The sequence below is a fragment of the Balaenoptera musculus genome, chromosome 19 (genome assembly GCF_009873245.2).
Source record: "Balaenoptera musculus isolate JJ_BM4_2016_0621 chromosome 19, mBalMus1.pri.v3, whole genome shotgun sequence".
Classification (NCBI taxonomy): Eukaryota; Metazoa; Chordata; class Mammalia; order Artiodactyla; family Balaenopteridae; genus Balaenoptera; species Balaenoptera musculus.
This window is the reverse complement of record NC_045803.1, coordinates 52,971,526-52,996,495: the sequence shown is the minus strand read 5'-3', so window position 1 is coordinate 52,996,495 and position 24,970 is coordinate 52,971,526. Positions and strand designations below refer to the sequence as shown.

General features: G+C 46.8%; 1 protein-coding gene across 4 annotated transcripts in view; it reads left to right on the top strand.

Annotated features, from left to right (window-relative positions):
* The window catches only part of CDYL2 (chromodomain Y like 2), a 177,781-nt gene that overhangs the window by 116,794 nt on the left and 36,017 nt on the right, over positions 1–24,970 (top strand). For all 4 annotated transcript variants that reach the window (XR_005017548.1, XM_036834677.1, XM_036834678.1 and 1 more), the window contains exon 2: positions 3,112–3,699. Coding sequence is in view for 3 of the 4 variants with exons in the window: in XM_036834677.1 (XP_036690572.1) it covers positions 3,153–3,699 (547 nt within the window). In the remaining variant the exon portion in view is untranslated. The remainder of the gene's footprint in view (positions 1–3,111; positions 3,700–24,970) is intronic.

Here is a 24,970-nt window from a genome sequence, read left to right as displayed (position 1 = left end):
CAGTAACTAGGAGGGAAGAAAACCAGCTCTTCCGCCAGTGTGGCCCCAAGTAGCCATGTAGACATGCCACCCTTGCTGACTGCCCAAGCTTCTCGAGCAGCCCTACTCTGCACAGCCATCTCCCACACTTGGAAGGACTTATCTAAGTAGGTGGGTTCGACTCTGTCTTCTTCCGGGGGAGGAGTTGAGTGCCCTCAGGGGGTCGTGTTCTGCAGGGTGGAGACACATTATCTTTAGATACCACCCAGGTTTGTATTCACGGGAGGGTACGCAAGATTAAGTGACCTTTACTCTGGAATGCTAATCTCCTTATTTGTATATTCTCCACTATCACCCTATGAGGTAGGTGCTGTTACTTCCCCCTTGTTAGGTGAGTCATCTGAGGTTTGGTAACTTGCTCAAGGACACACGACTCCTAAGCAGGAGATTTAAACCAGATAGTCTCGCTCCATAGCATGTGTTCTTAAATACTATACTAAGTTCATGTTGATGAGTGTGTGCCATCTATCCATCCACCCATCCATTCCTGAACTCACCTCTCTACCGACCCTTTCACCTGTCACCCATCCATCTAGTCATCTGTCCATTTGTAGATCTTTCCATCACCTACCCATCTCACTATCCTCCCATCTGTTTATCCATCTGTCTATCCACCCACCTACCCATCCCACTATTTACCCATCTGTTCATCCATCCAGCAAGGGTGGAGTGTCTACATGGCTCCTTGGGGCCACACTGGGGTAGCAGCTGGTTTTCCACTCTCCAGCCATCTGTTCATTCATCCATTCAGCCATCCATTTTTCCATCCATCCATCCATCCATCTACCCATCCATCCACCTACCCACCTATCACTGTGTTGGCTGTTTGTCTAACATGGTTTTCTGCTTTATTCTGGGGAAGAAGTTTCTCCATTCTGGGAGCCAAGCACATGCTTTCTGAAGCTGGAGACCTCCACGCCAACACCCATCCCTTAGCTCATAGCCCTTAGACATTTCTGGGCTTCCTCCTGACACTCCTAGGTTGGCCTTCTCAGGAATGCTGCTATTTCCAGCAGTGCCATGTTGCTTGTTCACTTTCCTCCCTCCGTTAACTTGCAGAGGGTTTCCCCCTTCAAAGTCCTACAAGTGTGCAAAGCTGCAGGCTCCTCCAGAGACACTCTTGACTTTCTGCAGCATTATCACAAATGAACACCCAGCTAGTCCCATTCCTTGATTCAGAGATTGGAAGTTGGATTCGTTTGGCGTGATTTTACTTTTTCAAGCTATTATAGAGTTTGTGTGATACATCTAGAAATTATGTAATAAATCTAAAACAGATGTTTACAGAGCATTTTATAAGGAAAGAAATTTTCATAGAAATAGGCCAATTTGATTTCAGATGGATCAATTAAGGAAACAATTTAAATTGTTTGTGAAGAAGCAGTATTATAAAGAGGCAATATGGCCTAGCTGTTTAGATATTTATTAAGTGCAAAGCAATGAAAGTCGTTTAATTATTTTGCATAGCTTCTGTTGTATATAGATCACTGGGAGATAATCTCACTTATCAAAATTTTTATTTTTTATATGGAAAAATTTAGACACATAGAAATTCCAACATGCAGGCATAAACAGTTGTATAATGAACCCCACATTTACCTATTACCCATCTTTAACAATTATCAACTGTAACTGTAACCGCTTCTCCCCTCTCATATTGGTTTTTTTTCCATGAGTTTCGAGGGCATATTCCTCACTTATTACTTCATTTCACTGGGTCGAATTCCATCCTAGAAAAGTACATTATCTTGACATTAAAATATAGTAAGCTTTTGAATATAATTGTTTACTTTTTCATTGAAATTTAGCTCTTTTTTGGGTAGAGCACTGGAAATTTTCTGTCTTTTTTTTTAATTAAAAATTTCAAATGTATAACAAAGTTGAGAGAATAATAAGTGAAGCCTCACACACCCTTCACCCCGATTCACCAGTTATTAGCCTTCGGACTGGCATTTTCTAAGTGTGTTTTTCCATGTCTTGTTGAAGACAAGAGAGATTTACTTACTTTTGAAGGTACATAGACAGGAGTTACATGGCTCGAAAACCAGATATATGTTCAGAACTACCTCTACCACCTCTTAGCCCTGCATTGTAGGCAGGTTACCTCATACTTAATCCCTCATCTATCAAATGAGAGCATTAATAATGTACACCCCGTGGGGTTATGCAAGGTACACAATAGGCGCTTAAAAAATGTCACCCATCACCTTACCGTGCAGCTGTACCCCCTATGTTGCAGCTGGGGGAGCCGAATAGGGGAATATTGGGCTTCATTGATTCGAGTCATTTTTGGTCATTATGGAAGATTTTTATAGTTGAGAGAGAGTTGGTATGGCCTAATGATTAAGAAAAAAAACTTGGGGTGAGAGTGGTTCAAATCCCAGCTCTGCTCTTACCAGCTTGGAGCTTGGTTGGGAGACAATCTGTCAGCCCCACTTCCCTCTCTGTAAAGTGGGGATAGGAAGAACACCTACTGCATCGGGTTGTTGTCTGGAGAAAATGAAACGGGACCATCCATGCCCAGCATTTAGTAGCGTCTGCCTCACACATGCCCAGCCAATGTTACTAATCATTAGTATCATTGTAAGTAAGGACACATTAGCAGAGTGCCTATAATGTAAACGCTCAATGTTACTTATTGTTATAAGTAACGGTGAAAAAACAAACGCACACCAAATTGGTCTTTAAAAGTCTGATTCTACTTTGGTGCAATGAAAAGAATAAAGATCTTCAGTGCACGCTTGCAATGCGATTTCAAGTAAGAGTAAGCCTTGGATAGACAGGTAGATGCAGGCAGGCGGGTGTGGCATCACGCAGTCGTCATGGGAAACAGCGATGGTTGTTGTTCACCGCCCGTTCCCTTCAGCGATGTCCTAAAATAAACCAGCCTTCCTGAAGGCTCCTGGGAGGGTCAGCTTCCTGCCTCTGCAGCAGCTCGCCGCCCCACGGCCAGGGCGGATCCCTCTATCCCGAAGGCTCTGCATTGTTCCTGTGGCCTGGGACTAATTTTTTTTTTCCTTCTGTCTTTCTTTCTTTCTCTCTCTCTTTGCTGATTCTCCTCCTGCATCCCAGGTTGAAAGGATTGTAGACAAGAGGAAGAACAAGAAGGGAAAATGGGGTATCTGATCCGGTGGAAAGGCTACGGGAGCACGGAGGACACGTGGGAGCCCGAGCACCACCTGCTGCATTGTGAGGAGTTCATTGATGAGTTCAACGGGCTGCACCTGGCCAAGGACAAGAGGCTCAAGTCGGGGAAGCAGCCCGGCGCCTCCAAGCTTCTGCGCGACGCCCGAGGCCCCTCGGTCGAGAAGCTGTCCCACAGGCCCTCGGAATCCGCCAAGAGCAAAGGGACTTCCCATAAACGGAAGCGGATCAACCCTTCCCTGTCCAAGCCGAAAAAAGGGTATCCGGCCAAGCCCCCTGCAGGCGGGGACAGGGCCACCAAGACAGTGTCTTACAGGACTACCCCCAGTGGCCTGCAAATAATGCCCCTGAAAAAGGCGCAGAATGGGATGGAAAACGGGGACGCCGGCTCCGAGAAGGAAGAGAGGCATTTTGGAAACGGGTCCCACCAGCCCGGCTTGGATTTGAATGACGTGGGTGAGCAGGACCTGGGCGACTGCCACGTGAGCCCCGCGGCGCTGGCGGAGAATGGACTCGGTACGTGGCTGGTCTTCCTCTCGGCTGGGGCTTTGCGGGCAGCCTAGGGAAACACACTACCCCCACCCCGGCCCTGCCCCTCAGGCAGGCAGTAATTGTCCCTTTGTCTCTTTCACCTAGGGCACTGTGGGCTCGCTCACGTGCCTGCCCTGGTTACGGACACCTATGCGCGTGGGGAGGCCAAGCCACTGACGCTCCAGCCAAGGCCTGTCCCGCGTCGGAAATCCCTGGCTGCGCTTAAAGGCGCCCAAAGCCATGGTAACCGCTCTGGAGCCCCTGCTCCGAGGGCGGCTCAGAGTCTCACCCATCAGGACCCGAGACTCGTGTCCCCACAGGACCAGTGCCTTTCGGAGGCCGCACGCACCTCCCAGAGCCCTTGCTTCCAATCTCGCGCCCTCAGCGCTGTAGCCCAGAGAGGCGAGGTCTGGGCCAGGCTCTGCTCCTCCTTCTCACACCCAGTTTGGACTTGGAATTCTCCCAGCTGGTTCTTCAGCTGGAGCCTCCTGCCCCTCATCTCTCGCTAACGTGCGTGATCTGGCCCCATGTCTGTATTAGGTCCTAAATGCTGCCCCGGCCCCATCCTAGGCCAGTTCTTTTGCTTTGTACCTTCTTGCCACCTCCCGCAAGCAACACAGCAAAGATTAGGGAATCCCTCCCTCTGACCAAGTCCCCACAAGCAAAATTAAGGAAAGAGGAGGCGATGACCCAGGTAATTCAAGCTCCCAAATCTGACATCTCCTCAATAGAGTGCTCAGTGGCTGAGTCTTCCAGGTGAGCTGTCTGCACCTGTTACCTGTGTTCCTTCATTTCTCAGGTACCCGTGTGTCCACGTGGTGCATTTTTCTCTTTAGCTGCCAGAACTCTAAGCCTTGGGATGTCAGGAAATCCTGCTCGAGTGTGGACGACCCATGCCCAACAGAGTAGGGCCACCCGATGCCCTGGATGGAACCAGAGTGCATGTGGGAATAGGGGTGCTGGGACGCAGGTGGGACTGGTTAGGAGAGTTTCCGGAAGGATGGGGTGACAGAGGCAGATGCACATTAGAGGGATGATGATTTCAGAGTTCAGAGTGCTCAGGGCGCGCCCGGCTGGGGAGAACGTGGCGTCTTTAGGCATTCTGGCCGGGGAATCTGAGTGATCTGCTTTGAGGTTCCTCTTTCTCCAGAGAGAGGAATTTCACCCAGACAGGATTTATTTAGCAGTCTCTGCCCCAGATTGACTCATGTTTCCGTCTGGGGATCCCTGATGCTGACATGACTCTGCCTGCTAACATATGGAAAAGCTGTTTGTTTTAAAAATCCATCTCTCGGGGAGGAGTGGGCTTGTGTAAATGAGGCCTGGCACAAACATCGGTGTTTGATGTTCCTGTGACAGCAGCGGAGGGATTCCCTGTCTCTGGAAGGGGGGCTTGTGAGGCTCCTTGGGTGTGATTGCTGGCACCCCGGCTGGTAGCAGCCCTCTACCCTGCTCAAGATGTGGCTGCCCTGAGAGTGGGGGGATGGGAACGTGGGCGGGGAGGTGTGCTGACTCTAGCTGCCACCCTGCAGGGCCGAGAGGGAAGTCAGACCTGTAGAGAAGTTCCGATGAAGGCATACTTCTCCTTCCATGCCCTTTTCCAGAGCGGGGCAGGGCTGCTAGCTGTGTGCAGTCTGTCCTTGGGCCTCATCGATACCACCCGGGGCCTCATCGATACCACCCGGTTCATGATCTGGTGATGGAGCATGGTTCCCCATGACCCGGGGAAACAGATGAGAATGAGCCTGCTGGCCTCAGTGGTGGCCTTGTTAACCTCGAGTGCTTCCCTAGATCTTTCTTGTCTCTGATCTCTTCTTGGCCTCATTTTTTCCCGATGTTGAATGTTCTCTACTCCACTCGGGCCCATGCCTGGACAGAGGGGAGGAAGCTACCTGCCTCTCTTTTGTTTGGTTTTGGGTGTTCCCAAAGGGCCCTTGTGTTTAATCGCATCCCACAATATTGGTGTCCTTGAGGTTCTCATAAGCCTAAGGCAGTGGTTCTCAAATTCACGTGTGTAAGGTTCCCTGGCACTTTGTTAAAATGCAAATCCTGTAGAATCTGATTTACTAAGTCTGGGGTGGAGCCCAGAAGATGGGTTTTTAACAAGCGCCCTAGGTGGCTCTCATGCATTTGGGGACCTGCTCTGTGGCAAAATGGGGTGATAATTACGTTTCATATCAGGTGTCAATTTAAATCAATTCAATACTTCTTCTGTTCTTCCTGAGAGTTAATCACCATGCTAGGTGCTTGGAGTAAAGTAATAAAAAGATAGGTAAGGACGGCACCCTCTGAAACTTACAGTCTGCTCTCCACTAGGTTGAGAGTGGGTGTCTCTGGGTCATTGTTGAGAAGACTCCTGAGGCTAACTCACTGGAAGGAGTAACACATATGTTACGTAGATGGTATGCCTTTCCATATCTGCATGACATCTCCTGTGGTCACTGGGGTGATAAATGCCCCAGCCCTGGTCAGCTTTTAACACTCTAGTTAGAAATAGCATACTATCCAGGTCTTGGAGTAACTGGGAAGAGGAAAAGACTGAGAATCCTTGCCAGAGAGAGAGAGAGAGAGAGAGGAGAGAAAGGTTTGGGGTTCTTGGAGAAGACCCAAGACAGAGGGGCTTGTGTCGTTCCAGAACTTGCCAGCCAGGGGTCAGAGGCGTAGTCAAGCACAACGTGACTCCACTTATGTTTTCAGCCCGAGGGAAGCCTTGTCAGCCAATGTCCATGCCCATGCAGACCCTGAATGTTTTCCTCCTCCCCCACCCCGCAGCCCCACCTTCTCTGACCACTGCCACCAAGGATGCAGATCCCAGTGGCACAAGGGTGAGGTAGCAGGGTTTTCAGCACGGAGGGGGGCCTCATCTTTGCCTTGCAGAAGGGGACGGGGAGATCCTGGCTATGCTTTCCCAGCATTTGTTTTGGGGGTGGGCTGTTGCTTTTTATATGATTTCAACTTCTCTTTGGTGAATTAAGGTTCTGCATACAGAAAAGCAACTTATGTAACACGTTACTCATTTACTGCTGACTTCCCCTATCTGAGCTGTGGGAACAGGTGCTAAATTGGGGCTCCAGCGGGTGGTGCTTTGGTCTCAGACAGCATTTTCCCCAGCAATGTTTGTGAAGCGCGTGCGGCGACTCAGTGCCGCTTTTGCTTCTGATTCTTCTCCCATAATGACAAACGGCTCTGTGGTCCGGGTACCATCTGCCTCAGTATCCCTTCGGGAGCTTGTTAAAAGTGGGCTCTACCCCAATCAAATGAATCTCAGGGGGCAGGGTGTGGATTGTGTCTTTTAAATGCTGAATTTTAACTGCCATGGTATATACAGTAGTTCTTGCATAAGCGTTTCATTGTAAGTGATGGGTGGTTCATAGATCCCATCCTTTGTTGGTAGATCGAGTTACTCCTTCAGTTTTAAGCTTGTAAGTGGGAATGTGATTTAGTCCTTTAAACGTTTAAAACCTGATATAATTTCTCCTTCTTGCTAATGCACTCTCTACCAGGCATCCCTCTCTCTCTCTCTCTTTTTTTTTTTTTTCCCTAAAACAGACCTGTTTCATCCATATAGAAAAACCGTTGGGTTAGTGAACTCCTCCTGTGGTCTGGTCTAGAACTGATTAGTTCTGTTTCATCAGAATAGGCCAAAGCATCAGTATTTGACAGATTCAGATGAACCTTTAACCTGTGGACACACCCCTGACTAGGTGCCAACTCTGAGCCCCAGCACAACACACAGACGCCCAGCGTTTTCCAAATTTCCCTGAAGCCGATGAGTTTCCACTTTGATGCTGACCCGGTGACCCCGTGTTCACATTTCTTTGAATTTTGAGAATCATCGTCTTTGTTTCCTGATGAGTGTTGTCTGTGGCCCAGGCGCTGCATCTCAGACACTGCCTGATTCAGTGTTTTCAGAATTGTTCCTATCACTGAGTGAGTCATCCCACACAAACGTGCAACACTTGCCATCGTTTCTCCATTGATCTTTTAAAATTATCTCAGCTTTCACTTCTCTCATGTTTGTTTATCTCTTCCTACTCACTCTATCAACACGATGATTGTTTTCCTTTTATCGATCATAATGGAGTAACCATGTTTTAAAAGCACTTCAGAACTAAGCGTGAACATGGGAAATGCCCTATGACTTTCGAGAACCTCGGGCTCTCAGACATGGAGCCGGCATCGGAATCCACTGGCGGGTATGTTAAAACACAGATAACTGTGCCAACCCCCAGAGTTTCTTATTTAGTAGGTATGGAGGAGAGCCTGAAAATCTGCATTGCTAGCAAGTTCCCAGATGCTGCCGCTGGTCCAGGGACCCTGCTTTCACAACTGCTCACTGCTCTAGACGAATAAGCACCAAGGTGGTTGGGACAAAAATGACAGACAGTGGTTGGGAACACCAGTTGGTGGTACTGGGAAGAGTTGAAGCCCTTTTGCTCTGGTCCTTGAGTTTGCATTCCTGAGGATTCGTAAGTTGAGAGTTTGTGAAATGAAGTTGTTAAGTGGAAAGTCTTATTGCATGGGAACTTCCCCGTTAGGCCTTGGAGTTTACAAAGTCCTTTTGTGATCCTTTTAGTCCTAACTGGCAGCTGTTAGGAGACTACCCATTTTTCGGAGGAGGAGACTGAAGTTACAAGTGCCCAGGTTGGGACTAGGAGAGAAATCCAGGCAGTTCGACTCCAGAGATGTTCCCTAGATCACTGCTCAGCTGGCTCCCAGGCAGTACAAGGCAGTTCCTGATCCCTGATAAAAATATGCCCTGACTGAACTCTGCTCAGTGTTATGTGGCAGCCTGGATGGGAGGGGAGTGTGGAGGAGAACGGATACATGCATATGTATGGCTGAGTCTCTTTGCTGTGCACCTGAAACTCTCACCACATTGTTCATCAGCTATACTCCAATGTAAAATAAAATTGAAAAAAAATATGCCCTGGTTGGGGGAGCCCCAGAGTGCTGGTGGGGCAGAAGCCACTTGGACTCACCCTCATTGCTTACTGATGGACAGATATAATCGTTCTAAGCCTGAGAAATTGAGATTAACTCTGTGCCATTCAATTTGAAAGCCAGGAGTAAATGGTCAATTTCATAAAAAAAATACAACTTAAAACGGACTCACTGACAACTAGAAAACCTGAATAGGGCAATAACTCTTTTTTTTTTTTTTAACATCTTTACTGGAGTATAATTGCTTTACAGTGGTGTGTTTCTGCTTTACAACAAAGTGAATCAGCTATGCATATACGTATATCCTCATACCTCCTCCCTCTTGCGTCTCCCTCCCACCCTCCCTATCCCACCCCTCTAGGTGGTCACAAAGCACCGAGAGCTGATCTCCCTGTGCTATGCGGTTGCTTCCCACTAGCTATCTATTTTACATTTGGTAGTGTATATATATGTCCATGCTACTCTCTCGCTTCCTCCCAGCTTACCCTTCCCCCTCCCCGTGTCCTCAAGTCCATTCTCTACATCTGCGTCTTTATTCCTGTCCTGCCCCTAGGTTCTCCAGAACCTTTTTTTTTTTTTTAGATTCCATATGTATGTGTTAGCATATGGTATTTATTTTTCTCCTTCTGACTTACTTCACTCTGTATGACAGTCTCTAGGTCCATCCACCTCACTACAAATAACTCAATTCCGTTTCGTTTTATGGCTGAGTAATATTCCATTGTATATATGTGCCACATCTTCTTTATCCATTCATCTGTCAGTGGACATTTAGGTTGCTTCCATGTCCTGGCTATTATAAATAGAGCTGCAGTGAACATTGTGGTACATGACTCTTTTTGAATTATGATTTTCTCAGGGTATATGCCCAGTAGTGGGATTGCTGGGTCATATGGTAGTTCCATTTTTAGTTTTTTAAGGAACCTCCATACTGTTCTCCATAGTGTCTGTTTCAATTTACATTCCCACCAACAGTGCAAGAGGGTTCCCTTTTCTCCACACCCTCTCCAGCATTTATTGTTTGTAGATTTTTTGATGATGGCCATTCTGACTGGTGTGAGGTGATACCTCATTGTAGTTTTGATTTGCGTTTCTCTAATGATTAGTAAAATTTGCCTTATGTATTGAGGTGCTCCTATGTTGGGTGCATAAATATTTACAATTGTTATATCTTCTTCTTGGATTGATCCCTTGATCATTATGTAATGTCCTTCTTTGTCTCTTATAATCGTCTTTATTTTAAAGTCTATTTTGTCTGATACGAGTATTGCTACTCCAGCTTTCTTTTGATTTCCATTGTCATGGAATATCTTTTTCCATCCCCTCACTTTCAGTCTGTATGTGTCCCTAGGTCTGAAGTGGGTCTCTTGTAGACAGCATATATACGGGTCCTGTTTTTGTATCCATTCAGCCAGTCTGTGTCTTTTGGCGGGAGCATTTAATCCGTTTATATTTAAGGTAATTATCGATATGTATGTTCCTATTACCATTTTCTTAATTGTTTTCGGTTTGTTATTGTAGGTCTTTTCCTTCTCTTGTGTTTCCTGCCTAGAGAAGTTCCTTTAGCATTTGGTGTAAAGCTGGTTTGATGGTGCTGAATTCTCTTAGCTTGTCTGTAAGGGTTTTAATTTCTCTGTAGAATCTGAATGAGATCCTTGCTGGGTAGCATAATCTTGGTTGTAGCTTTTTCCATTTCATCACTTTAAATATGCCCTGCCACTCCCTTCTGGCTTGCAGAGTTTCTGCTGAAAGATCAGCTGTTAACCTTATGGGGATTCCCTTGTATGTTATTTGTTGTTTTTCCCTTGCTGCTTTTAATATTTTTTCCATGTATTTAATTTTTGATAGTTTGCTTAATATGTGTCTTGGCGTGTTTCTCCTCAGATTTATCTTGTATGGGACTCTCTGAGCTTCCTGGACTTGATTGACTATTTCCTTTCCCATTTAAGGAAGTTTTCAACTATAATCTCTTCAAATATTTTTTCAGTTCCTCTCTTTTTCTCTTCTTCTGGGACCCCTATAATTCAAATGCTCGTGCGTTTAATGTTGTCCCAGAGGTCTCTAAGACTGTCCTCATTTCTTTTCATTCTGTTTTCTTTATTCTGCTCTGCAGTAGTTATTTCCACTATTTTATCTTCCAGGTCACTTATCCATTCTTCTGCCTCAGTTATTCTGCTATTGATTCCGTCTAGAGAATTTTTAATTTCATTTATTGTGTTGTTCATCATTGTTTGTTTTCTCTTTAGTTCTTCTAGGTCCTTGTTAAATGTTTCTTGTATTTTCTCCATTCTATTTCCAAGATTTTGGATCATCTTTACTATCATTACTCTGAATGCTTTTTCAGGTAGACTGCCTATTTCCTCTTCATTTGTTTGGTTTGGTGGGTTTTTACTTTGCTCCTTCATCTGCTGTGTGTTTCTCTGCCTTCTCATTTTGCTTAACTTACTGTGTTTGGGATCTCCTTTTCGCAGGCTGCAGGTTCATAGTTCTTATTGTTTTTGGTGTCTGCCCCCAGTGGCTAAGGTTGGTTCAGTGGGTTGCATAGGCTTCCTGGTGGAGGGGACTAGTGCCTGTGTTCTGGTGGATGAGGCTGGATCTTGTCTTTCCGGTGGGCAGGACGGCGTCCGGTGGTGTGTTTTGGGGTGTCTGTGACCTTATTATGATTTTAGGCCGCCTCTCTGCTAATGGGTGGGGTTGTGTTCCTGCCTTGCTAGTTGTTTGGCATAGGCTGTCCTGCACTGTAGCTTGCTGGTCGTTGAGTGGAGCTGGGTCTTAGCGTTGAGATGGAGTTCTCTGGGAGAGCTTTTGCCGTTTGATATTACGTGGAGCTGGGAGGTCTCTGGTGGACCAGTGTCCTGAACTTGGCTCTCCCACCTCAGAGGCACAGGCCTGACACCCGGCTGGAGCACCAAGACCCTGTCAGCCACGCGGCCAGGTACGTGGGGAGTTTCTTGCCTTTTGGGAGGTCTGAGGTCTTCTGCCAGCGTTCAGTAGGTGTTCTGTAGGAGTTGTTCCACATGTAGATGTACTTCTGATGTATTTGTGGGGAGGAAGGTGATCTCCACGTCTTACTCCTCCGCCATCTTGAAGGTCTCCCTCGGGCAATAACTCTTAAATTATTAAATCAGTCTTTACACATCTCTCGTATAAAGCGGGAAGAAGGCACACAAGGCTCAGATGATTTTACAGGCAAGCCTACCTAATATTCTAGAACGGAAACTTTCCCTCTCATATCCGAATGGTTGCAGAGGACAGAAAAAGAGAAAACACTCCAACTCTTGTGAAAAGACCAGTATAACCTGGATTTCCAAACCAGACAAGGAAGGGAGGAACAAGGAAAATTATAGGCTAGGTTCACTTAAGAGTATAGTGGTAAAAGGCCTGAATAACCCTCCTGGGCTTGTTGTAGTTCCCTGATACTTCCTCAAAACTGTGATTGTTTCAGAAACGTCTTGTTCCATGCCCTGAACTTGACCCCAGTTCATGACCTTTAGAATCACCACTGCTTCTGGAGGTGCCCAGCTTGTTCCCAGTGGCATGGGCAGTGGCCCCAAGCCATCTAGTGAATCACAGAAAGTCTGAAAAGGGTGTCCACGTGGGGCCTTTTGTGAAGGCAGGTATCCGTTTCCCTGGGCACAGCTGTTCTTTTAACAAACTTCAAACACCCACTCCCAGGCAGCAGACTTTAACCAACCTTTTTGTTTTTTCAGAAGTGGGTCATTTTCCAGACACATAACAACCACCAAAGCCTAAGGGGTTCTTAGGTTTTGTCTTTCAAAGCATGGCAAGTGAGCAACTTGTGTGAATGAATGAACTTAAAACCCTTTTACGGGTAATGTGCAGACCTGTCCAACGTGGCCACTGCATCTGAGTGGAAAGTGCCTGACTGTGATGGAAAATCTGACTGTCAGCCTGACGCAAGGCAAATCCAAGGGGGAATTCGACTCTCCCTGTGGGTTCCCCATTTCCGGATTTGATTTTGGCATCCAGAGGAGGCTGACAGAATCTTGACTACTGTCAAGACTCACGGAAATCGACAGATTACTTTCCCTGCCAGCTCCGATATTGTTTTCCTCTCTCAACTACCTCAGAAAAAGTCTTAGGAACCGTTTCCAAGTCCCATTCATCAGTGGTGAACAAAAGACGGGGAGTGGGGAGTAGAAGTCCCACCCCTCCCCAGTCACAAGCTGTGAGAGGGGTACATTGTCTGCAGAGGGTCTCAAAACAATGGTAAAATTCAGTTTGCAGATGTTGGTGAAAAGCTAGTCCTCCCTACCGGGGTGGACCCCCAGGACCAGGGCTCCGGCTCCACCTGCACTGGCCCTACAAAGAGCCAGTCTCCACAAATGGTGCTGATAATGTGGTGCTGGGCTCCCACTGTAGCGGAAGCCTCACTGTTTGTGTTTAACCAGTGCATATCATTTAATCCCCTCACTGGCTCTCTGACCTAGCAACTTGACAACATAGCATCACAACAAGGTTAGCTATGATTAGCCTTGCTTAGAGATGGGGAAACTGAGGCTCAGAGGGGTGGGGAAACGGAGTGCCAAAGGGAGGAGCTAGGTGGTGCCTGGTCTGGCGATGCTGAAGCTCTCAGAGGTCTGTGACCCGTTTTATAAAAAGACACTTCAGGGATTTAGGTTCAAACCAGCAAAGCTCTCCCCAGGGTCCTAGGGCAGCATTCTGGCCAACATCCCTGAGTCTTCCTATGAGATATCTTCAGTGGTTCCAAAGATGCTGGCTTGGCATTCTAGGGAGATGGAATTGCCAGTCCTGAGGATTTTCCTCTAGGCTTTATTTTCTATTTTTTAAAATTTTGTTGGAGTCTAGTTGATTTACAGTGTTGTGGTAGTTTCAGATGTACAGCAAAGTGATTCAGTTATACGTATACATATATTCATTCTTTTTCAGATTCTTTTCCCATGTAGGTTATCACAGAATATTGAGCAGAGTTCCCTGTGCTATACAGTAGGTCCTTGTTTGTTGGTAGGTCTATTTTATACGTAGTAGTGTGTGTCTGTTAATCCCAAACTCCTAATTTATTCCTCCCCTCCACTTTTCCCCTTTGGTAACCATAAGTTTGTTTTTGAAATCTGTGAGTCTGTTTCTGTTTTGTAAATAAGTTCATTTATATCATTTTTTTTTTTAATTCTAGCCATTAGATTAAAAGGCACACACACACACGCACACTCACAACACTTCAAGGGAACTCCCTTAATTATCAAAGTTTATTTCAGTGCTAGAAGAAATAGCAAAAAATAAAAGTCAACAGCGTCCATCAGCTGATGAAAGGGTAAACAAAATTTGTTATATCCATACAATGGAATGTTACTCAGTCATAAAAAGGAATGAAGTACTGACACAGGCTACAACCTGGATGACCCTTGAGAACACAACGCTAAGTGAAAGAAGCCAGTCACAGAAGACCACTTACTGTATGACAATTTATTTGAAAGGCCCAGAGTAGGCAAATCTATAGAGACAGAAAGTAGATTAGTGGTTGCCAGAGGCTGGGAGAATGAAAGGAACGGGGAATGACGGATGGTGGCACAACTCTGCAAATACACTTGCTAATCACTAAATTATATACTTTGAATGGGTGAATTTTAGAGTATGTAAATTATATCTCAACAAAGCTGTTTCAGACAAAAAGGAAAAGAAACAACAAGTAGAATAAAAAAAACGGCTAGTGCTTGCCACGTGTTAGGGACCCTCCTGAGTGCTGTCCGCAGAGATGCCCCCATTCCCCACACCTCTCAGATTTGTCCAAGTGCAGCAGGAGGTGGAGCTGGATTAGAGCCACAGTGTGACTCCTGAACACCAGATCCCACCTACGAAATCCAAGCGCTCTTAGTGGACCAACAGCACATACGAGTTTCCTGCAGCTGCTGTAACGCACCGGGTAGCTTAAAGCAACACACATTTATACTCTTAAGAGTTTTGGACATCAGAAGTCTAAAATGGGTTGGCAGGGCTGTGCTCCTTCTAGAGGCTCTAGGGGAGGATTGGGTTTCTTGTCTTTTTCAGTTTCTAGAGGTTGCCCGCATTCCTTGGTTTGTGGCCCTGCATCTATCTCTCTGACCTCTGCTTCCATTGTCACATCCCCTTCTCTGACTCCGCCCCTCCTGCCTCTCTCTTATAAGGACCCTTGTGATGATACTGGGCCCACTCAGTGTAATCTAGGGTCATCTCCTCATCTCAAGAGCCTCAATCACATTTACAAAGTTCCTTTTGCCACGTCAGGTCACCTATTCCCAGGTTCCGGGGATTAGGATGAGGACATCTTTGGGGGTGCATTATTCAGCAGACCACTGGCACGTAGGAGAATTTGGAGGGCAGAAAGTTGAGGCACGTGGGTTTCTATTCTTGTATGGGCAGAAACCAGTTGGTAACAAGGAAACACGAATTTTGTCCTGTGGATTAGACAGTGCATGTAAATGGAATCACCTGCTTGGTGTGGACTGGTAAATGGCTGGCGGGCACTGAAGTTGGCTTAAGTTTGCTTGTTGATCTCAGAGATGGGAGGTGAACAGCAGGTCCCACAAGACAGGAAGCACTCTCTGAATTCCACAAGGCGGCTCCGTGTGACGCATCCCACATCAGCATTTATCTTAGACAAGCTGGCTCAAGCCCTCCGAATGCTTGAGCCTCGCTAATAATGACAGTAGCGGCAATGGCATCAATAACAGGTATTTATTACATCCTTGCTGTGCGTCAGGTGCGGGGCTCAGGATTTTACATGCAGTAGCTCAGGCAATCCTGACAGCTCTATGAAGTAGGTCATCTTTTCATCCCTAGTTTACAGGTGAGGAAAGTGAGCCTTTCAGAAGTTAGGACCTCCAGAGGGTAATGTGGTAGAGTCGGAATTCTGACCCAGCTTTTTTTTTTTTTTTTGAGATCCAGGGCTTTTTAAAACTTTCTTACACTGCCTTAATGTGTGATATCTGACTTTCTCACCAGACCCTAATCACACAGTGGGAAAAAGCCTGTTCTGCTCATGTGTGTGCATGTGCGTGTGTGTTTGTGTCTGTGTGTGTGGAAAACACTTTGTATGACAACATTTGCATTTTCATTTTTCTACTCAGTAGAATATGAGTATAGCATATACTATATGCTCAGTATAGCATATGCCTATTTCCATATTGGGCAGGTCTTCATGTTTATAATTTTAGTCATGCCATTATATTTTTTCAAGAGAACATACAGTATTTTACTTAGTCTCTTGTCTTTGGACATTTAGGTTGGGTCTAAACTACTTTGGTTTTATCTTGTTTTATTTCTCAATTGTTTTCTTAGGATAAATTCCCAGAGGCAGGATCGTACTGGTGATTTTACCCCTCTCCCTGGCAAAAAGAAGAAGACTGTACAAATATTTAACAATAACCAGCGAGGTCTGATTTGTAGTTTTGCCACTGTCTTGCCAGCATTGTTTGTGGGGGTAAAAAAGGGGGAAGTTCGGTCTCTCTTTGATTTACATTTCTTTACTTATCACTGAGGTTGGGTCTTTTCTCCACATACTCATCGACTCTTTGTGGCTTGTCTGCTCCCATCTCTGAACTTGGGGGGTGTGCTGCCAGCCTTGACAAAGGAGGATGGAGGCGAGGGCAAGGTGTGCCTGCAGGCTGGGGAGGAGGTGGGCTTGGCCAAGGGGCTGGTGTGTTTAGGGAAAGACTCAGGGTGACTTCTAGAAGGCTGGTGGGGCCAGGGTGGGCAATGCCTGGATGCCTGAGGACCTGACCCTAGTTGTACTTACAGGACCAGCTGCTGCGCAGGTCATCAATGGAAGGACTGATCCTACATTTTGACTTAGGGTTTCCTGATGACTTTCTGATCCTAAATTATGGATGAACTGTCAGAAAAGACAGAAATAGCAAAATCTCCTCGTGGCCTGTATGTCAGTGGTGAAGGTGGAGAAGGGAATTGTGACTGCCCTCTACTGCTGCCACCTGTCAGCTTCCGGCTGCCCAGCCCAGCACCCTCTCCGGTGCCCCCGGGCCTTCCTGCAGTTCTGACTTGGTTCTGGGGCCTCCCCACCCCTGGAGTCCATGGCTGGGCACGGCCACGCTCCCCGGTCCTCGGCGTCTCTAAGTCCTGAGCTGTAGAGGCTCTGGGGGAGCGACCGCCGCCTCATCCCGTCCCCTCCCTGGGCACTTGGAGGAATCTTCAGCTCGGTCACCTTGGCCCTCCCTCTTCCCATTTCCTGTCCACGTGGTGAAGTGCATTGTCCACTGTTGTCCCTTCTTGCTCTTTTTCTTGTGAGTATTTATATCTTTCTAAAAATTTATTCCTTCACTGCTATTTCAGGGTGGTTTCATGAGAGAGAAATGGGTTGGGATGGTGGCCTATCTAACTGCAGGTCCCCAAAATGCCCCTTCCCTTTTCTCCCCCCGACTTCTTTCCCTCCCTTCCTCCTTTCCTTCCTTCCGTCCTTCCCTCCCTCCCTCCCTGCCCCCTTCCTTCCTTCCTTCCTTCCTTCTTTCCTTCCTTTTTAAAGTTAAAAAGTAACTTATTCCAGTTTAAAACATTAAAACACTATGGAAAGTATAAGCTTTTAAAAAATTCAAGTTCCCCCCTTCTTTTTTCCCAAATTCTATTTAGAGGTGACTGACGTTAATATTTCCCTATAGATCTTTCTGGCCCACTCTCTAAGCTTATGCAAATTATATATATATATTTATTTATTTATTTATTTATTACACATTATATATTATATGTGTAAAAATGTTCTGTTTGCTGAAATATCTGTTGAAGGAATGATGAACAAGAATAATCCCACGTCTGTGGGTGCGGTGGGTGTATATACACACAGGCGCACGAGCACGCACATGTGAGACGCCGAGGCCTCACTGAGAAGGTGGCATCTGGGTAAAGACTGGAGGTGGTGAGAACATCTTGTTTTAAATTTAAAACTCCGTCTGTGTCAGGCGTGTGGATGTGCCTCCCCTTTCTGGCTGCCTGGGGTTTCGTGGTGTGCGGGGACTTAGCTGTCCTCTCTCTGTTGGGCGCTCAAGGCGCCTCCCGAGGCTCACGCTCTTGCCAGCTCTGGCTGCTGCCAATCTTCATCGTGCTTCTCCAAGCTCTGCTGTTTTGATTTTAGTTTACAAATGAGGGTGAGCATCTTCTCACGTTCCCCCCACCTGTGTTTCCTTCCCTGGGAGGGGCCCGAGTATCGTCCTGCCAAGTAGAGCAGGAGGTGACACTCAGTATGGTGGGTGGACCAAGGCATTTGGCCATGTGGCTTCAGGCAAATTGCTCGGCTTCTCTGGGCCGTATTCTTCATTCATAAAAATGTAGGTATAATCATACCTCATGGGGTTTGGTAAAGAATAAGTGAATTCATTCATAGAAAGCCCTTAGACTATTACCTGGCATATGGTAGACATTTGATAAATATTAGCTATATTATCTGAATCCGATGCTCGTTTCTCTAGCTGGGTCTTTGTGTTTTCCTATTTGTTTTTCAGAGCATTTTATATATTGTATATGTTAATCCCTTGTTATATTTTTTAACGCAGCTGTACTCACTGCATACCAGGAACTGTTGAGACATAGTTGCAATCCCACATAGCATGGTGGAGAGACACAGAAGATATTGAGGGAGTTACAAGCAGGAGTGCCTAAGCCAGCTTGGGAAGGTAGTTAGGAGAGGGCTTCCTGAAGGAGGTGACATGCAAGCTGAGTCTGATAGCATGAGCCAGAATGAGCAAGGAAAAAGGCAGGGCCTGTGGGAGAAGATGACAGCGCCCACCGAAGCATAAAGCCAAGGATCAGCGTGTGGGTGCATGATACCACATCACAAAGAACACGGCAGCCCAGCCAATTCTGGACCACCCTGCAGGGGAGGCTGAAGCTGCAGTGTTGGCTTAAGAACTGGGTGGATAGAGCCTGCAGTAGGAGGGTGTTTGGGACTCTTTCTGGAAGGAGCTGAGAGAGTCCCTTGTGCAGCTCACACTCCCCAGCCCTGCGGAGCCTCTCTGATCTGGCCTCGCTTGCATCCTTCTCCACGCCATCTCCCCGTGTTGTGCACGTGTATGCCCCTTCCTGCCCGCCCTCCGGTGGGCACTTAACCTCTGCTCATCCTTCATGGCTCACTAAGCAGCAATCCCCGCCATGGAAACTCCCCTGACTCCCAGGGTAGGTCAGCTTCCCGTTTTTTCCACACCTAGAACCGTGTTTCCTCGCTGACAGCAGGTACCTCGGTTTGTAATGGTCGCAGCCTGATTTCTCGAATAGTCGCTGCCTCCCCCTCTGGATTGTCAGCTCATGAGGGCAGGGATGGTCTCTAGTATTGCTTCCACTTGTAGTTCCAACACCTAACACTGCCGGGCACATAGGAGGTGCTTCAGAAACACCTACCGAATGAGGGGGTGAATGAATGGATGGACCAGAGAGAGAAACAAGAAGCCTCTCCTGCTTGGAGACGCGGGGGTCCTGAGCCCCCGTGAATCGTCGCATGTCTGTCAAGTCCACCCATTGCACCTCCCACCCCAGGCGGACTGGCTCACGTTCTCACATTGCACACCTGCTCCTGGTAATGTGGCACCGAGAGCCGACGTTTTGTCAGGGCTCCTGAGAGCACCTGAAGGATTCCCTTTCCAGAGTTTTGTCTGACAGTTGTTCTCTCCACCTGCCCGTGGCCCTGCTGGCTGCGCTTCTTTCTCCACCCTTAATAGTCACGCAGTCTCACCGGCTCCTAATTAAGCCCATGGGCTCAGACCCTGCCTGTCCTCCGTCAAGGGCACTGCATGTCCTTTGCAGCAGAGTGTGTTTCATTCGGGTCACATGTTCTGTATTTTGTGTAGTCCTTCGCTGTGGAAGAGAAAATGCAGCGGACTTCTTAACAGAAGGACTACTTACATAAAGGGCTTTGGGATTTCTCCTGTAAGGTTGTTGTGGGTTTTGGAGGCATCGTGGTGAGGAAGAGACTGGAAAGAGTGAGGGTGGGCTTTGGAGACAGAGGGTCTGTGAGTTCAAGTACAGACTGCCTCTTGTTGAGCCAGTGACTCTAGGCAAGTGTTTCCAGCTTTGGAGCCTTGGTTTTCACCTCTGTGCTAGGGGGATAACAGTACCCACCACAAAGGCTTAAATGGTGAGTCCCTGCACACAGGCAGTGCTGGTGGATGTTAGTTTCTCTTCTCTCCTTTCTTAGGTGGCAGGCTTGCTGCTGATGGGGCCTCTCCCTTTACTCAAAGGCATGCTTTCCTCCCTACCGCCATGTGCCCTGTTGCCTTCTCATCAGCACCAGGATACTCATTGTCATTCTGTTCATGTCAACCAGCAAGGCAGACTCAAGAGGCCCCACTTCTGGGTGGTGGGGTGCCTGACCCTGTCACTTGTGTCCTCAGCGGTAGTCAGAGTTGGCTCTTCCGAGATCATTAGGCTTCTGAGATCATTATTTTTTCCTACAATTCAGTAGGGAAAAAGAGGCATTTACTTTGCACCCACTGTGTGCTGGGAACTGGGGATTAGAGATGACAAGCCTCATCTTCCAGAGAACTTATTAAGCTAATTAAGGGATCAGATGCTCCCAGATGGCCAGCTGCAAAGCCGAGTGTGCTGAGCGCTCGGGAAGAGCCCAGACAGACCACCATCGGGGCCCCCGGGGGTGGCTATTCCTGGGGAAGAAGAGTCAGCTGCCTGGAAGAGAAGCATTTCAGGTGGCCCCAAGGATTCCAGGTGTGAAGGTGGACGGAAGCAGCATTCTGGGCCAAGGGACAGCTGAAGATGGCCCAGAAACAGGAAACTTCACATCATCCTGGCAATGAGGGTGTTTAAGGGGTAGGAGTGGGAGATGAGCTTCGAAAATAGGGTGAGGCCAGAAGGTAGAGTTTGTGAGCAGAGGAGTGACAAAAACAGATGAGAAAGTGACTTTTGGGTGGGGTCGCTTTCTGCTTTGGAGACCCTAGGGGGTCTTTTGCCGGGTGCCAGCATTCTGGTCTAGTAATGCTTTGAGCATCAGCGTGGCCTTGGGTGGGGTTTAACCCAGGAGCTGTGATTTCACCTGTAGAAAAGTTTCCTTTTAATCAGGTTATTTTACATTTTGAATTCAGGCTCTGCTGTTTAAAACGTTTAGACAACTGACAATAGACATCGTCAGATGTATGACCATCATCACTCCTGACAGTTTGAAATGATTTGGGAGCCTAAGCTTTCTTGAAATTCCTAGTGTATAGATTTTATAAGGCATGATTATAACATGCCAGATGGTGACTGACATGGCTAAGGAAGATTTTCTTTTAATTTGGCTAATTTATTTTTTAATACAATTTTAAAGATTACAGTCCATTTATAGTTATTACAAAATATTGGCTGTATCCCCCATGTTGTACAGTACATCTTTGAGCCTGATTACACCCAATAGTTTGTGCCTCCCACTTTCCAACACCTATACTGCCCCTTCCCCACCCCTGGTAACCACTAGTTTGTTCTTTAGGTCTGAGTCTGCTTTTTTGGTAATATTCACTAGTTTGTTGTATTTTTTCAGATCCCACATATAAGTGATATACAGTATTTGTCTTTCTCTGACTTATTTCACTTAGCGTAATGCCTTAAAGAAGATTTTTTTTTTTTAATGTACCTGTAAATTCAAGCCTTGCTGTTGAATTCAGCCCTGAGATCAGGGATTCTGTCCATGGTGACAGTTAGGGGCTGGGACATTGACCAGCTGTGAAGTGACTGGTGCAGGTGCTGAGTGTATGTTGGGCTCTTTGAACTCGTGATTGGAGGGTGTTTTCAACTTCAGCACTGCCCCCGGCCCACCCACCCACCTCTAGAGATCTGACCCCCAGCCCCGCTTCTGCGGAAAGGCGCTGCCATCCCCACCTGCGGCATCTGTTGGCGGTACCTCATGCCTTCTGACGGGCAGAGACAAGAAGGCCCCGGTGTGGTAACGCTGCACTCTCATACTTCCCCTCCCAGTGCACCCTCAGACCGGTCCACGCTTTAGGGATCTCCGGTGAGTCAACCACAGACCAGGAAATGGTTCTCAAGCGCAAAAACTATCACTTTCTCTTCTAAGAACTGCAGCTGGAAAACCCTAACCCCGCAGTCAACAAAGGACGGTTTCCGTCAACTGCGGAACTGATGAGTCTTCTCTCTTGTTTCTTTTAAGCCTCCCCTCTGCCCAACCCTCTCCCCAGCTTGCAACCGAAGGTGCTCCAGTGTGAAGGGCCCTCTGGGGACTCCCAGCCCTCCCTTATCTCTGTGAATCGTGTCTGCTTCCCGAGATGGTGATTGTGACGGGGATGCTGGGGGAAAAAGGACCAGAAGGGAGGTGCCTAACATTCGCACCTTTTTGTGGGGACAGCAGCAGATCCATCACAGTTTCCTTATCCTGCTCTCCAGCCTCTCGCTCTCACTCTCCCAGTTTTGATTAGGAGATATAAACTTCTCTAGGTCCTCTGTTATGTGTTTAGCACTTGCTCCTTTGTCCACCCATTCATTTATGCAGCAGTGATTGAGCCACTTCTGTGTGCTGGGTTGCACTGAGTCTAAAGATACAGGAATGCCTAACATGGCTCTTACCTTTAAGAATCTGTGTGCAGGTGAAGACGGAGCCAGATGTGCCAGAAAAGGTATGTCAGGATTTGCAAGGTATGCAAGGTAATTATCCTGCAGCGTGATTACCTGCACTGTCCAGTGTGGCAGCTACCAGCCACATGTGGTTAAAGTTAGAATTCAGTGCATTAAAATTAGATGAAAGTTTTTAAGTTTCAATAGCCGTATGTGGCTGTTGGCTACTCTGTTGAGCAGTGCAGATATCAAACATTTCCAGCATTTTAGGGGGTTCTCTAGGACAGCGCTGAATCAGACTGTAAGTTCTTAAGCGCAGGATCCATCGCTCTGCCCATCATTGTATCCCAGGAGCCAGGTTTGTCCTAGACACTCATGAACTGCATGCTGAATGGATGGAGGGAGGGGCAGTAAAGGCTGTTAAAAAAAAAAAAAAAAAAAAGGATGTACCAGCAGCCACTAGAAGAGGGATGAGCTTCTCTGGAAGAATTCCTAAGCAGGTCACAGCAGAGCTGCGTTGAGAAGGACGAGGAGACCATTACCAGGTGGGCAAGGGAGGAAGAGTGCATTCCGGGAGAGAGTGACTCTGGTCTTGAGACGTCTTCCTTCTGTGTCCTGATGGCTCACACCCTAAAAAAGTGTTACTATATTCTTCGCAAGGGAAGGAAACTTCATAGCGCTCACACCGCGTTCTCTGCCTGAGCATCTTTGAGAGGTGAGGTCTTGCCTGCCTGCTGTGAAGCAGAAGGGCCGGGTGTGATGTAAGTACGAGTTAGTCATCTAGGTGTGAGAGCAACCTGATTTCAGGAAACAAACGTTCCTATGTGTGCGACTAATACCAAGATTTGGAAGTGTGACCCAGAGGCTGAGAAATGAGCATGGAACGTGTTTCAGAATCAGGAGTGTTAAATACGAGGTCGCCGTGTGGTGTGAGGAGGCAGCTGCAGGTAGTTCCTTTGTCTGTTTTCTGCTCATTCATTCGCTTGATGGACGCTGCGTTGAGCAGTGCTGCCTTCCAGGCACTGTGCTCAGTCCTGCAGACACAGAGTGAGTGACTCTCAGATTTGTCCCCGAAGAGCCCGCCCTTAGGTGGAGACATCAGGCAGGTACAGAGATGATGATGATGCAGTAAAACGAGCTCGGCTTGGTAACAGTTCCACGTGACACTGGAGCTAGGTGTAGCACCCAGATTTTCCTTCCTGCTTTGTTCGGTGAGCTCTTGGGAAGAAAAGCAGAATATCCCTCAGAGCCAGCACCAGCGGGAGGGCCCGAGACCAGTGTTAGGTTTCTGAGTCTTGTTGCTTGAGTCAAGCATCACTTTTGAAGTCAAGATTCTTAGAGTTTGAACCCTATTCTGACCCTTCCTAGTGGCATGACCTTTGGTTTTGCTTTTCTCACCTCTAAAATGTGGCTGAAACGATGTCTTATAGGGTTCTTCTTAGGATTGGACGACGCAAGCTATGTGAATCACATAATAAGCACTCAGCAAAATAAGATTGTTGCATTACGGTGAGGAATCGAGAGAAAGGACTTTGAGGATAATGCTGTACCGACCTTGGAAGTAGCCATCGCAGATTGTTCCGGGCAGGTGTAGATGGCTCCGAGCCCAGTTGCCCACGACAATCAAAGAGCTGCCCAAGATCCTAAATAAGACTAAGTGTGAAAGCAGCACAGATGACGCACCCACCCCTGGGGATAGCATCCTTTGATGTCCTTTCTGAACTTCTCCTTCCTTCCTCGACGTCCAGAGGAAGCTTGGTGCTCTTCGGTGCTGGGGTTTGACATGTTCCTGGTGGAGAACGTAGGCACGGACGCTGAGCCCTGCCTGGAGTGGCTAATGCTGCGTGCAGTGGTGTCCTGTGGTCTGTCCCTCGTCTGTCCAGTCCTCTGTGGCCTCCCAAAGACCTTTACCCTCTGTCCTCCCAGAAAGCTCACCCCTCATCCCGGGACAGCTTCTGTTTTTCTTTGTGTATCTTACAAACTGCAGTGCATTTTCTGACACACCTCTTCCTGCCTCACAGTGACAACTGTGCACCATTTCTTGACACTTTTTGAGTATTTCCACCATTTCTCAGTTGATTGGGCAGGTTTCCTTCTCCCGCTAGCTGAGTTGAGATGCCTTTTTCAGTCTTCCAAGAGTCTCTCCTTAGGGAATCTTCCACACACCTGGATTTTTTATTCTTTTCTCCAATCTGATCATCTCTATCTTTTAATATAGGAGTCTGACCTGCTCACAAATTAATGTGATTATTAACATATTTGGATTTTTTTCTATTCTATTTTGCATTTTAATATTATCATTCTATTTCTCTGCTCACTCTCCCGTCCCCAGCCCCTACCCTTTTCATACTTTTAAAGTGAATTGGTACATTTTATATGTTCAGTCTCCCTGAGCTGACTTGGAAGCTAACCATAGATTGTATTTGTATTCTTAAATTTTAGCATATGTACTCAACTATGAATTTTTTCTAATAGATGTGATATCCTCCTATTGATATAACAAGAAGGACCCTACTTGGTTTTAACTTCTCAATGAGCCTCTTGTTTTTGTTTTGTCCACTCAGTGTTGTTAAACACCAAAAACTATTTTTATTATTTTTGCAGCCAGGAATTACATTTACTAAATTAAAAATAATCAACTGTATTTCTTTTATCTCTTGTCTTCCTATGAATTAACTTTTTGATTTGCTGAAGTTTCTCTTTATAATTCTTTTAGAGTCTGTGGTAGATAAACTCTTTTAGTTTTGAGGTATCTAAAAATACCCATTTCTTGGTCCTTTAAATGTGGTTTTAGCTGGGT